This window comes from Typopeltis vanoorti, chromosome 6, assembly GCF_054136105.1.
Source record: "Typopeltis vanoorti isolate ZY-2024b chromosome 6, IOZ_Tvanoo_1.0, whole genome shotgun sequence".
Classification (NCBI taxonomy): Eukaryota; Metazoa; Arthropoda; class Arachnida; order Uropygi; family Thelyphonidae; genus Typopeltis; species Typopeltis vanoorti.
The window spans coordinates 156,485,713-156,498,068 of NC_143554.1; the positions used below are offsets into that span (position 1 = coordinate 156,485,713).

Genomic DNA, 12,356 nt, shown 5'->3' on the forward strand with positions numbered 1-12,356 from the left:
TCTTGCTCTCACCACTCCATCAGGCAATGCATTCCATGGTTCAATCACGCTCCATGCAAAGAAACCACTCCTCCTGGTGTGCCACAGAGGTCTGTTTTGGAGCCATTTTTGTTTAATTTGTATATAAATGACATTGAAAAGGATTTAAATAGTGATATACAGTTGCTTCCAGATGATGCAAAGTTGTAGAGAGTTATGAGAAGTAGAGCAGATATTGTAACCTTACAAGAGGGCTTGAATAAACTGTCTGATGGCTGAATGCGTGGAAATATCAAGCCCTCTTGTAAGGTTACAATATCTGCTCTACTTCTCATAACTCTCTACAACTTTGCAAAGTGTAATGTTTTAAAATTTGGGAAGCCAAGATGGGATGCAGAGTATGCTGAGAATATTTTAGAGGTGGTGGAGGAGATGAAAATTCTGAGGGATGATGGTGGATAGGGACTTGAAATTTTGGGGACATTTTGTTAAAATTGTGAGGACAAACAGCAGATTATGGCAGTGATGTGGAGAACACCAACATGTAGAAGGATCGTTGACAGTAGACTGGAATTTAGAGGGCATATTGCTAGTGGTGCAAATGTTGCACATCGCAGTGCTGCTATGATAAGAAGTACTCTAACATGCAAGGATAAGGAAGTGGTTGTGCCACTGTATAAGGCACTGGTCAGACCACACTTGGACTATTGTGCTCAGATCTGGTCACTTTTCAATGTGATGTGGAGACACTGAAGAGGGTCCAGGAGTGAGATACTAAGACAATATCATGACTTTGGAAAAGCTGGCTATGGAGAGGGGTTTAAGAAATGTGGATTGCAGAGTTTGGTGGATAGGAGGAAGAGATGTGATATGATAGAGACGTTTAAGTTAATGAGAGGATTTTATCAGATTAATCCAGAGGGGATTATAAAACGGGTAGAAGGTGAGAGGGGAAGAACAGAAGTCATTTCCGGAAGTTATGTAAAAGTGTGGTGAAGAAGAGTGTGAGGAGTAGATATTTTACATGGAGAATTGTCAGTGAATGGAATGCATTACCAGAATGTGTTAATGCAAGGAGTGTTAAGGATTTTAAAATTCTACATGATAAATATGTTGTCAGTTGTATGAACCTCCCATCATGAGTCTGTCGACACCATGGAAGGTTTAATAATAATAATTCCATTGTACTAGGATTTGATCAGGCTGTATATGGATTATTGTGCACATATTTGGTTGCCTGGTTTTCAAGAGGATGATAAGTTGTTGGAATGGGTTCAGTGACAATTGACTAAGTCGGTTTCAGGTCTCTGGCATGTGGAATATGAGGGCAAATTTCATCATCATCATCAAATTCCTGCCATGTACCCACAAGGGGTGTACAGGATATGATAGTACTACATGAAAAATTTACATCATTACTAACTCCCTATCTACAATTTTCCTCCAAATCAGTCTGTTATTTGCCAAGACTAAAACATTATCAGATCTTATATTTCAATTGTCTAAGGCACTTTGTGCAGTATCAATCCACCTATATCTTGGTCTTCCTCTGGGTTGTTTTCCTGCCAACCTTGCAGAGAACACTTGTTTTGCTAATCTTTCCTCACCCATTCTATTTAAGTGACCATACTACCTGAGATTAAGCAAATTTAGAGAATGCAAATTGCAGAGTCTAATGTATAGAAGGAGGAGGGGGGGGGACCATTTACCAACTTATATGTCTCATGATAGAGACATATAAGTTGGTAAATGGCAATTACTAGATTAATGTGGATGACATATTTCATAGAATACCTGGAATTTTTTCCATTAAAGACTTAGCTATACATCTCATTGTGCCACCTGGAAAATAAATTTTATACATTTTCTTATTTACTACACTCTTAATGGCTGAATTCCTCTGCAATGTCTCTGTCTGAAACACTAAATCCAATTGATTCTTTATATATATATTTTCACATTTTTCAGTCTCCCTATGCTTCATTTCATTCTTCTTTTTCACCAACTCTTGTTTATATATTTCCATTCTACTTTCATTGCTGCCATTACTAATGTTTCCAGGGAATCTTTGGTTACTTTTTATTATTATTATTATTATTATTATTATTATCATTATTACATAGCACCAGCAGGGAGTCCAAAGACTCATCGAGGGAGGGCACCTGCTCTACAACTCTACATCTCCACCAACCGCAACTTCCTTCATTAACCTGCACCAATGCCATCTACCGCCAACCACCACCACAAGTATTTTCACAGACAATCACAAACATCCATGCCCACAGCAGGATTTGAACCCGCAGCCTTTTGGCTGGAGAGCGGATAAGCTAACCACTCGGCCAACCAGGCCGGCAAAGCAAATGTGTCAGCCACCCAAGACATTCAGTGAAGAGAATCAAGGAAAACCAGTGAGATTGTTCAGGCTGGGCAGTAACCACCGGGCAGTGGACCACCCGTCTGGAACTGAGATCCAACCACAAGTTTTTTAACCACAACAACTTTAATATACGCTATTGGAGCTGGAATTACCATGGCTGCTGGCACCAGACTTGCCCTCCAATAGATCCTCATTAAAGGATTTAGAGTGTTCTCATTCCAATTACGATGCTTCAATAGAGTGCTGTATTGTTATTTTTTTGTCACTACCTCCCTGTGCCGGGAGTAGGTAATTTGCAGGCCTGCTGCCTTCCTTGGATGTGGTAGCCATTTCTCAGGCTCCCTCTCTGGAGTTGAACCCTGATTCCCTGTTACGACCATGGGAGGCACATAACCTACATCAACAGTTGATAAGGCAGACACTTCAAAGATGCATCACAGGTACGAGACTGTGCGATCTGCTCAAAGTTATCCAGGGTCACCAGGAGTTTCAGACAGAAGCCTGATTGGTCTTGGTCTAATAAAAGTGCTCATCCTCGGAATTCGGAGCTCTGCTGCATGAATTAGCTCTAGAATTACCACAGTTATCCAAGTAAAAAGTACAATCTAAGGAACCATAACTGATTTAATGAACCATTCACTGTTTCACCTTACTTAGGCATGTACTTAGAGATGTATGGCTTAATCTTTGAGACAAGCATATGACTACTGGCAGGATCAACCAGGAGCATTCGATCAACAAATGCAATGCAGCATCGCCATCATTTGCTAGGTTACTTTCAACCATACTATATTTCTTACAGAAAAAAGTAATGTTCACATCATCTGTAAACAGCTAATCATCTAATATTCCAAGTACAATATCTTTAGTTAACAGACTAATTAAAATGATTAAAAAGAATTAGAAAAGTTGACCAACAGGTTTATTTTTCCAGGATTCAAGGAAAGAAAAGTGCAAATTAGAGAGAGAAATTGAAGTAAGTAAACTCATCTCATCAGTTAATGATAGCATTTGTTATTAATTCATTTTTTATTACCTTTTTGTTATATTAAAATGTTTTTAGTAACATTGTTGTTATATGCTTTTCTGAAAATCAAGAATAAAATCTCACATTAACATTTTGTGGTAATGATTTAATAATACAGCAGTTTCACATTAAAATTAAATCAACAGATCGCTATAATTTTCGTTCTTTATATCTTTTACATATGGAATTTTAAATAGATTATGAGGTCAGTAAAAACTGTGTCAAATCCATATATGAAAAAAAAAAAATATATATATATAAATAGAGAGAAGGATACATCACACAAAGAACAAACACACCAGAAGTGGTAGTGATGGACAGGCAGATGCATGTGTGAGTATAGTCAGTGTGAAGAGGGATCAGATTACCTGGAAAACATGGAGATCGATTTAGTTTGAGCAAAACAAGATAAAGCATAGTAAAGAGAAGATACTGACTTCAGATAATAAGACATTACCAAGAGATGTCTTGATTACAAACCAAAAATGAGTTACTATGTTATTTTATATATACATACATATATATATATATATATATATATATATACAGTAAACCTTCGATTTAACAGACTAATAGGGGCTAAAGGGTTAAATCGCGAATTTTTTCAAATAAAAATATCTGCAATATTATACTGCAATTTTATCAATATTAGCACTATAATAACAAAAATATTGTTTTACACATCCTTTTAGATAAGACTTTTAGACTGGCTCTCTGACATATATGTTAGAGAGCCAATCACCATTCTAATCCACTAATCTGATATTCAAACCCATATGATACAACTTAAAAATCACCCTGTAACACAATTGGAAGAACTACGGTACATTGCGCCCTTCGATTGGAATAGGCCTAAATTTGATCCTTGTCATGATGGGAGGATTCTTTATGTGGACTTTTTTAATCAAAGGTGAGTTAGCCGATCTCATACAGAGGTAGGAGGGTTTTTTCTCCCGGAAACTCGGGTTTTTCATCCTACATACAGACAAATCAGCCCTTCAGAACACATGCAATTTACAGACGAAAAATACTAGTTATGGTGGGCAGTAGATGGTGTTGATGGAGATGATTAGTAGTAGAAGTTTGGTGTAGTGGTGGTAACAGTTGTATAGTGGGTGTCCTCCTGCGATGAGCCTTCGGACTCCTTGGAGGTGTCACGAATAATAATAATAATAATTTTCATGTCATTCTTTGTGAAATGCCTTGGAAAAATCCAAAAAATGACAGAATATGCCTTATCTTCATCCACTGCTCTTGTTTCTCTATTGTAAACAGTAACCAGATGATTAAACAAGAATGCCCTTTAACAAATCCATGCTAGCCTGCATAAATATAATATTAGCCTCATTTTCCAAATTCTGCATATAAGTTCCCAATTTCTCCAAAATCTTAACAACTACAGAAGAAATATAAACAGGCCTATAGTTTGATACCTAAATTCTACCACTATCCTTATGCAATGGTATTATTTTAATTGCTTTCCACTGGCCAATATATACACATAAACTCCTACCACCACCCAACACAAAAACTAGGCATCATTAATAAATAGTGTCATGTGTCAAGTTATAAATAGAATATGGTTTTGATGTTTTTTTTTTTTTTTTTTTTTTTTGCACTAGAGGTCAGGCCAGCAGAATAACAATTGATCAAATCATTGTCACTTTATCTGCACGGGTAGAGTGGCTATGCTCTTCGCAACCATATGCCTGGGTAAGGAGCGTCCTAGGTTCGATTCCCGTCGATGACGTGAGGAGCTTAAGGATCTTCCTCAGCCATAGCCAAGTTAGCTTGTCTTGGGAATGGAAAGCAGGAAACACCCCTAGTTTATCTGAGGTTTTTCATCCCGCAAGCAGGCAAACCGGCCCTGTGAACACACATGGATATAGTCAGGAATACTTAAGACAATCCCTCCAGCCATAGGTCTGAATTCTCAGCTATGCTGGTCCTGAGCCGGGATAAAAATTGGGGGGATTGAAGTAGTGCTGTACCTCCCCATAAAAGAGGCTCGTGGCCGTTGAATCACCATATGAAATGAAATGAAATTGAATTGTCACTTTGGCTTACTGTTAGAAACATAATTTAGCTTGTCTTTGTATATGTATATGTGTATGCTCCAGATGATGACCTTAATAAAAAGGCCAAAATGTCAGGAAATTGAAGTAACTATCCCTAACATGGTTGTAGTCTCCATAATTTGACTAAAACGAAATCACTATGTTTTAAGTATGTCACATGTACTCCTGCCTTATTGACATTTAGTGTACTAAGTATTTAGAATACATCCTCTTCATTCACTTTTAACACTTCACCACTCATTATCCTTTTATAAATAAAGGCTATAGTACAAGGATGGAACACTAATAAAGTGATCATTAAATAGCTGAACTATGTTGTCTGCTTTGGTCCCCCAATTCCCAACTCTGCTCAGCAAGAATTACAGTGCCAGATTCCTCTCATCTAATTTTTCTTTTCTTACAATTCACTTTCATAGTCTGAGCCTCAGGCTGGTTACTCAGGTGACTGTTCTCCACCTCTCTCTTTATATGCCTTCCATAATCTATTTTCCTTCTGCAATTCCCCTTTTATTCCTTTTGTCAGCCATTTAACTCCAAATTGCTTTATCTTCTTCACTCGAGATACACAATCTGTCATTGCTCTCAACGATTTTTTCTTAAGTATCTCCCATGCACTGATGACCCCTCTTGCTTTAAATTCTTTCATCCATTGTACTGCTGCAAGCTGGTTTCTAAGTCTATGATAGTTCCAGGCTTACAATTTCACATAACTTCCTTCTGTTTTGATACCTCTCCATTCGTATTCATCCTCCAAGTCAGGACTACAGGGTCACTCTCAACAATGGAGAGCAAGTATGTGTTCTCATTCACAATCAGATCCTCTGATTCTATGATCAAATCCAGAACTCTTGATCCTAGTGTTTCCTCCAGCACATGCTACCTAAGATAGTTGTTCCTCAATAAATCCAAAAATTCAGTTCCCTTATTACTGCATGCTATCCCCTCTGCCATGTTTATATAACTATAGTTGCTGAAGCAAGCAATCACTAAAATGATTGCTTGCTTTGTGCTTGCCAAATTAATTTGCCTGAGCATTTACTGCTCATCACTATCTATATTCGCTGATCTATAGCCACATCCTACTAAATATTATTATTAGTACATGACACCTCCAGGGAGTCCAAAGATTCATCGAGGGAGGCATGTACTTTACAACTCTCTGTCTCCACCGCTACTGCCATCATCATCTACCGCCGACCACCACCACCACCACCACCACTAGTATTTTCACAGACAATCGCAAATATTCATGCCCATGGTGGAATTCGAACCAGCAGCCTTCTGGCTGGAGAGGGAATATGCTAACCACTCGGCCAAACAGGCCAGCATAAAAAATTTTGCGTATCATCCTTGTCTTGTCCTATATCTTGATCTATAAGTATCTAAATAAATATAAATATAATATAAAAAATAAATATAAATAAATATATAAATATAATAAAATATAAATTATTATTAAAAATAAATATATTATAAAATATAAATATATAATATAATAAATATAAATAAATATCTCATCCTATAAACATTCATCTCACACCATATACTCTCAAATCCATTAGTGTTATTTCCGCTTAGATTCTCCACCCTATAAGAGAGCAAATGCATCTCTTATCATGAGTAACACTCCACTACCACCACCACAACATTTACCCTCTGTATCTTGCTGAAATATAATCTCACTTATCCTTGCTAACCACTTCTACCTAACTTCCAGGGATGATAGCTGAGTTCCGCTCCATTGAGCAAAGTGTCAAAATATTTCCCATGCATCAATCCTATAAAATCTTTTAAGTAACTTAAATGTTTCTATATATAGAGTATGCATAGAACATTCTATGCATACTCTATGGGAGGAGTTATATTGGAGGAAGTAGGGGAGACAAGAGATCTGGGGTTGATGATTGATAGACACCTGAAATTTAGGGGACATATTGCAAAGTTGCAATAATGAGAAGGACACTGACCTGCAGAGATAAAACAGTTATCGTTCGATTGTATAAGACCCTGATCAGACCACACTTGGACTATTGTTCTCAGATTTGGTCCCCAGGATTTGAAGGGGAAAATTAACTGTGGAAAGGGTACAAAGGCAGATAACAAAGATGGTTTCAGGATTGTACAATGATAGTTATGAGGATTGGCTGAGGGAATGTGGACTGCAGAGGTTTGTGGATAGAAGAAGGAGAGGTGATATGATTGAGACTTTTAAACTGTTGAGAGGTGGTTACAGGGATGACACTGGGGAGTTCTTTTGCTTGATTGAACAGCAGAAAGGAGTGATGACAATAGGCCATCCCTGGAAGTTACGAAAGGAAACTGTGAGCAAGAGGGTGAGGAGTGGTTTCTTTGCATGGAGGATGGTTGAACCATGGAATGTATTGCCTGATGGAGCGGTGAGAGCGAGAACGGTCAATGAATTTAAGGAGTAGTATGATAGACTTTGTGTTTCTTAGGCGGGGGGGACCTCTCCTCGATGAGTCTTGATAGACTTTGTGTTTCTTAGGAAGGACCTCCCACGATGAGTCTTTTGATTCCATAGAGGCCTGAATAATAATAATAATAATAATTCCACAGACAACTCATCATCTTGGTTGCTCAAATCTGGATCCTTTCCTCCACCTCCTGATCCCCAAGAATCCAGGCGACCAGACCTGAGCACATAATCCAGATGTGTTTGTATCAAGGCTTTATCAAGATGAATGATAACTCCCTTATCTCTGCTTGTCATTGTGTTCTTCAGTAACCAAGTAATTATGTTACCCTGGCTACTTTAGCAATGCACCCTCTAAACTTCAACTCTCTATTTACTACTACTACTACCTCCAAATCCCTGTCTTCATCAATTTCCTGGAGTACAGTTCTCTCAATTCAGTACACAGCTTGTGATCTTTATATCCCAAAACAAATAATACACTTTTCCACATTAAATCGATATCCACAATGTTTGCCCATACTGTCAGCCTATTCAAATCATTCTACTATCTCTCTACATCACCTTTATTAACTATTACCATACCCAACTGTGTATCATCAGCAAACAACTGAATATCTCCCTTCTTAGGACTTCAATTATTTTCTCCATTATTTCTGTACAAATTAAACAGCAGAGATCCAAGTACAGAGCCTTGCTGCACACTACTAGTTACCTGCCTTTTCTTGGATTCTGCTCCCCTCATATACCACTTTTTTGGTATCTGTCCATGAGTCACCCTTTTATCTGTATCACTATTCTTGTAGATAACTGTCTTACTATGGCCAAATAGGCAGGACAGCTAATATCAGGATGTCTGAACATAAGGATTTTATCTGTTTCCACCATTAGAGCCACTCAGGACTTGCTGACCATGCTTTGGACAAACCCTCCTTACTACACTGCAGCAAGTTTAAATATCAGAGAATATTCTCAGAATCAGCCTCAGCTTTAAGAAACTCCCCAAACCTCAATAAATTTGAATGCATGAGACTGCCCCAAGTATGGAAGGCTTGCATTCTTAGAACATCAGCCCAACAGCCAAGATTAATACCCAATTTGGTCCACTAGGTGGCACCATTTAGGACTCTAGGACTGACTTCAGTTGTTGTCTTCAGCCATATTTGTTCAGTGTTAGAGCCTGCGTGCACATTTCAATCATTTTTATGTTCCCCGAACACGGTAATGTGACATTACCAAAATATTGGTAGTGTTAATTAAAGTTATTTAATTAATATAATAGAATACGTTGTATTTCCTTAAAATTAACAGTTATCTGTATCACCAGTTTCATATCCATTTGTTGCAGTTTGTGTAATAGAGTTTCATGTGTCAAACACCTTTGCAAGCATTATCATCCAGCGGTATCATTATGTAGCCATTTCCTTTATCCAACTCAGCTGTGATCCTATTATAAAAAAGTTAATACATTACTAAGGAATGACCTACCCTTCACAAAGCCATGCTGTCCCTCATAGAGTATCATTTGTTATTTTAGACCAACTTTTCCAGTGTTTTTACCACCAGTTCTGAAAAACCGATTGGGCTATAATTTGCAACCATCTTTGATCCTCCATTATGCAAAGGAATTATTTTGTCCTCCTTCTGCTCTCTTAAGACTTTGCCAGAGCTGAGATTTAAATTAAACAGCCTAGTCAAAGGCATTCATCAATTTAAATGTTTCAACCAATCACCTCTCTTCCTCCCATTCACAAGGCTTTTCAAACTGCATTTGAGGCAGGTGACCAGTGGTGTACCTCAGGGCTCTGTGCTTGGGCCACTGTTGTCTAATTTGTATAAAAATGATATAGGAAATGGCTTAAAGGGAGATATTCAGTTGTTTGCTGATGATGCAAAGTTGGGTAGCGCAATAAAAAATCAAGCTGATGTTGAAAGTTTGCAGGATGATTTAAATAAGCTGGTAAAATGGGCAAAAGATAATGGATGTCAGTTCAATGTGGAAAAGTGTAAAGTCATGCGTTTTAGGATCAAAAGATTACCAGCTGTGTACTACATTGATGGAAAGGTACTCCAAGAGATTGATGAGGCTAGGGACTTAGGGGTGTTGGTAGATCAGGAGATGAAGTTCAGAGGACACATTGCTAAGGTGTCCAAGATTGCATATAGGATTACTTGGTTCTTGAGGAACACACTGAAATCCATAGATAAAGAGGTTATTATTCCCCTTTATAAAGCATTGATACTTCCACATTTGGATTACTGTGCTCAGGTCTGGTTACCTGGATTCCTTGGAGATGAGGAGGCTGTGGAGAGGGTTCAGAGCAGAGTGACCAAGTTGGTGAGTTGTAAAAAATGCTCCCTACATTGATAGATTGAGAGCTCGTGGATTGCAGAGATTTGTTGATAGGCGGAGAAGAGGGGATATGATAGAAACATTTAAATTAAAAAATTACCTAGGATTTTCTTTGGATCTTAGGGCCAATCTCCTCTCATATTCCAGTTTCGCTTTCCTTACCACACTAGTCACTCTTCTGGCCTGTGTCTTATATTCCTCATGCATCTCTTCACCTGTGGTGCTAGCGTTGCCATAGCACGTGGCGGTGAATTTGAGCTGTGCAGAAGAAAGTGATTTTTAATCGGTGAATAGTCCGCTTTTTCCCCCGTTTTTCTACGTTTTTGAGTGCTAAATTGTTTCTCTGAATACGAGTGTACTTCAGTGGTTGTTTTTTGGAAGTTAGTTGCTGTCGCGATATAATATATTTTGGTACCGTCGGAATCGAACGCGTAACGGTGGAAGACAAAACGAAGCTAAGTTACTGTATTTAGTTATATCTCATTTTATTTAATTATATTTAGTACTTAAATGTTCTGATGTTTGTACTTTTTTTCCCTCTTATTTATTAATTGAATAATTATTAAAGATTACGCTACTCGGCAGTAAGGAATGATGGTGGATTCAGCAGCAGTCGCAAGTGGCGTAACGCCAAGTCCTCCGCCATGTAAGAACTCAATTATTAGCAATATCATAAGGGACTTTCTGGCATGCAGTACTTGCGGCATGTATGTGTCTCGGGAATTACATATGTGGCTTGTTAAAGAGAGTGGAGAGCGTATGTGCGCAACATGCAGGCAGTTGGAGGAAATAAGTACATTAGATATATCGATATCCGACTTTGTTGCTCCAGGAACGGGGAATGAATGTAGGAAGACAAGTAGTATGATAGGAGAGAATGAGAAAATAATAGTTGATAGTGTGGAAGGTGTGAGTGACTGTGGAAGTTTAGCAGATGGTTTTGTTTGGGAGAGTGAATTTAGATTAAGAGTGACTGACCTGCGGAGGGAGATAGATGAGTTGAAAGAGGAGGTGGAATGTCTTGTGAATGAGAGCAGAAGTATGAAAGATAAGATTAGGAGAATGGAAGAGATAAACGCAAGGCGAATCAGAGTAGGAGAGAGAGAGAATTTAGTTAGTATGAGTGAGAGGTATGGGGGTGCTAGAAGAGGAGAGAATGGAAACAGTAGAAGAGAGGGAATGCTAGCAGACGAGAGGATGGAAACAGTAGGAGAGATGGAATGAGAGAGAGATATGGAAGTGCTAGAAGAGGAGAGAATGGAAACGGTAGGAGAGATGGAATGAGAGAGAGGTATGAGAATGCTAGAAGACGAGCGGATGGAAGCAGTAGTAGGAGAGACAGAATGAGAGAGGGATATGGAAGTGCTAGAAGTGGAGAAAATGGAAACAGTAGGAGAGAGGGAATGAGAGAGATGTATGGGCGTGCTAGAAGAGGAGAGAATGGAAACAGTAGAAGAGAGATGTATGAGAATGAAAGAAGAGGAGAGAATGGAAACAATAGGAGCGAGGGAATGGTAAGAAGTATAATGTATGGCGACTCAATGATCCGTGGTGCTCAAGATAGGATGCATGAGGAGTGTTTGCCAGCAGGAACAATAGAAAGGGTGGCTATGGCAATTAAGAGAGGTGAAAGGGTGGAGGAGATGATTGTGATGGTAGGAACGAATGACTTGAGTGGTAATGTAAGTCGGGCAGCGAGAGATATGAGATTTTTGCTTGAGACTGTACGGAAGAAGACAGAGAGAGGAAAAATAGTGTGCATGTTGCCTAGGTATGATAATGATGAGCTGAGCAGAAGAGCGGTGATATTGAATGGCATAATAGCGAGAATGTGTGACAAGAGAGGACTGGTATATGTGGATGCTTGGAGTGCGTTTGAGGAAAGAGAGGAGTTGTATGCGAGAGACCGTTTACATTTGAATGAGAAAGGACGTAGGCATCTGGAGAGATTGCTGTTCTGAACGAGTCAGTGTGTCCCAGGGAGGATGATAGCAGGGGTGGCCTCTTGTGGGAATGGATACTTCAGAGAAGGGAGACAATGTCAGACAATGTCCCTTCTAGACTCCACTGAGCCCAGTGGAGTCTAGAAGGGATAATGCTGGGTATAG

General features: G+C 38.8%; 1 protein-coding gene across 4 annotated transcripts in view; it reads left to right on the top strand.

The window, feature by feature from the left end:
- The window catches only part of LOC150106132 (TNF receptor-associated factor 3-like), a 285,373-nt gene that overhangs the window by 114,276 nt on the left and 158,741 nt on the right, over positions 1 to 12,356 (top strand). For all 4 annotated transcript variants that reach the window (XM_090393885.1, XM_090393884.1, XM_090393886.1 and 1 more), the window contains one exon: positions 3,291 to 3,332. In XM_090393885.1, coding sequence (XP_090250011.1) covers positions 3,291 to 3,332 — 42 coding nt within the window. The remainder of the gene's footprint in view (positions 1 to 3,290; positions 3,333 to 12,356) is intronic.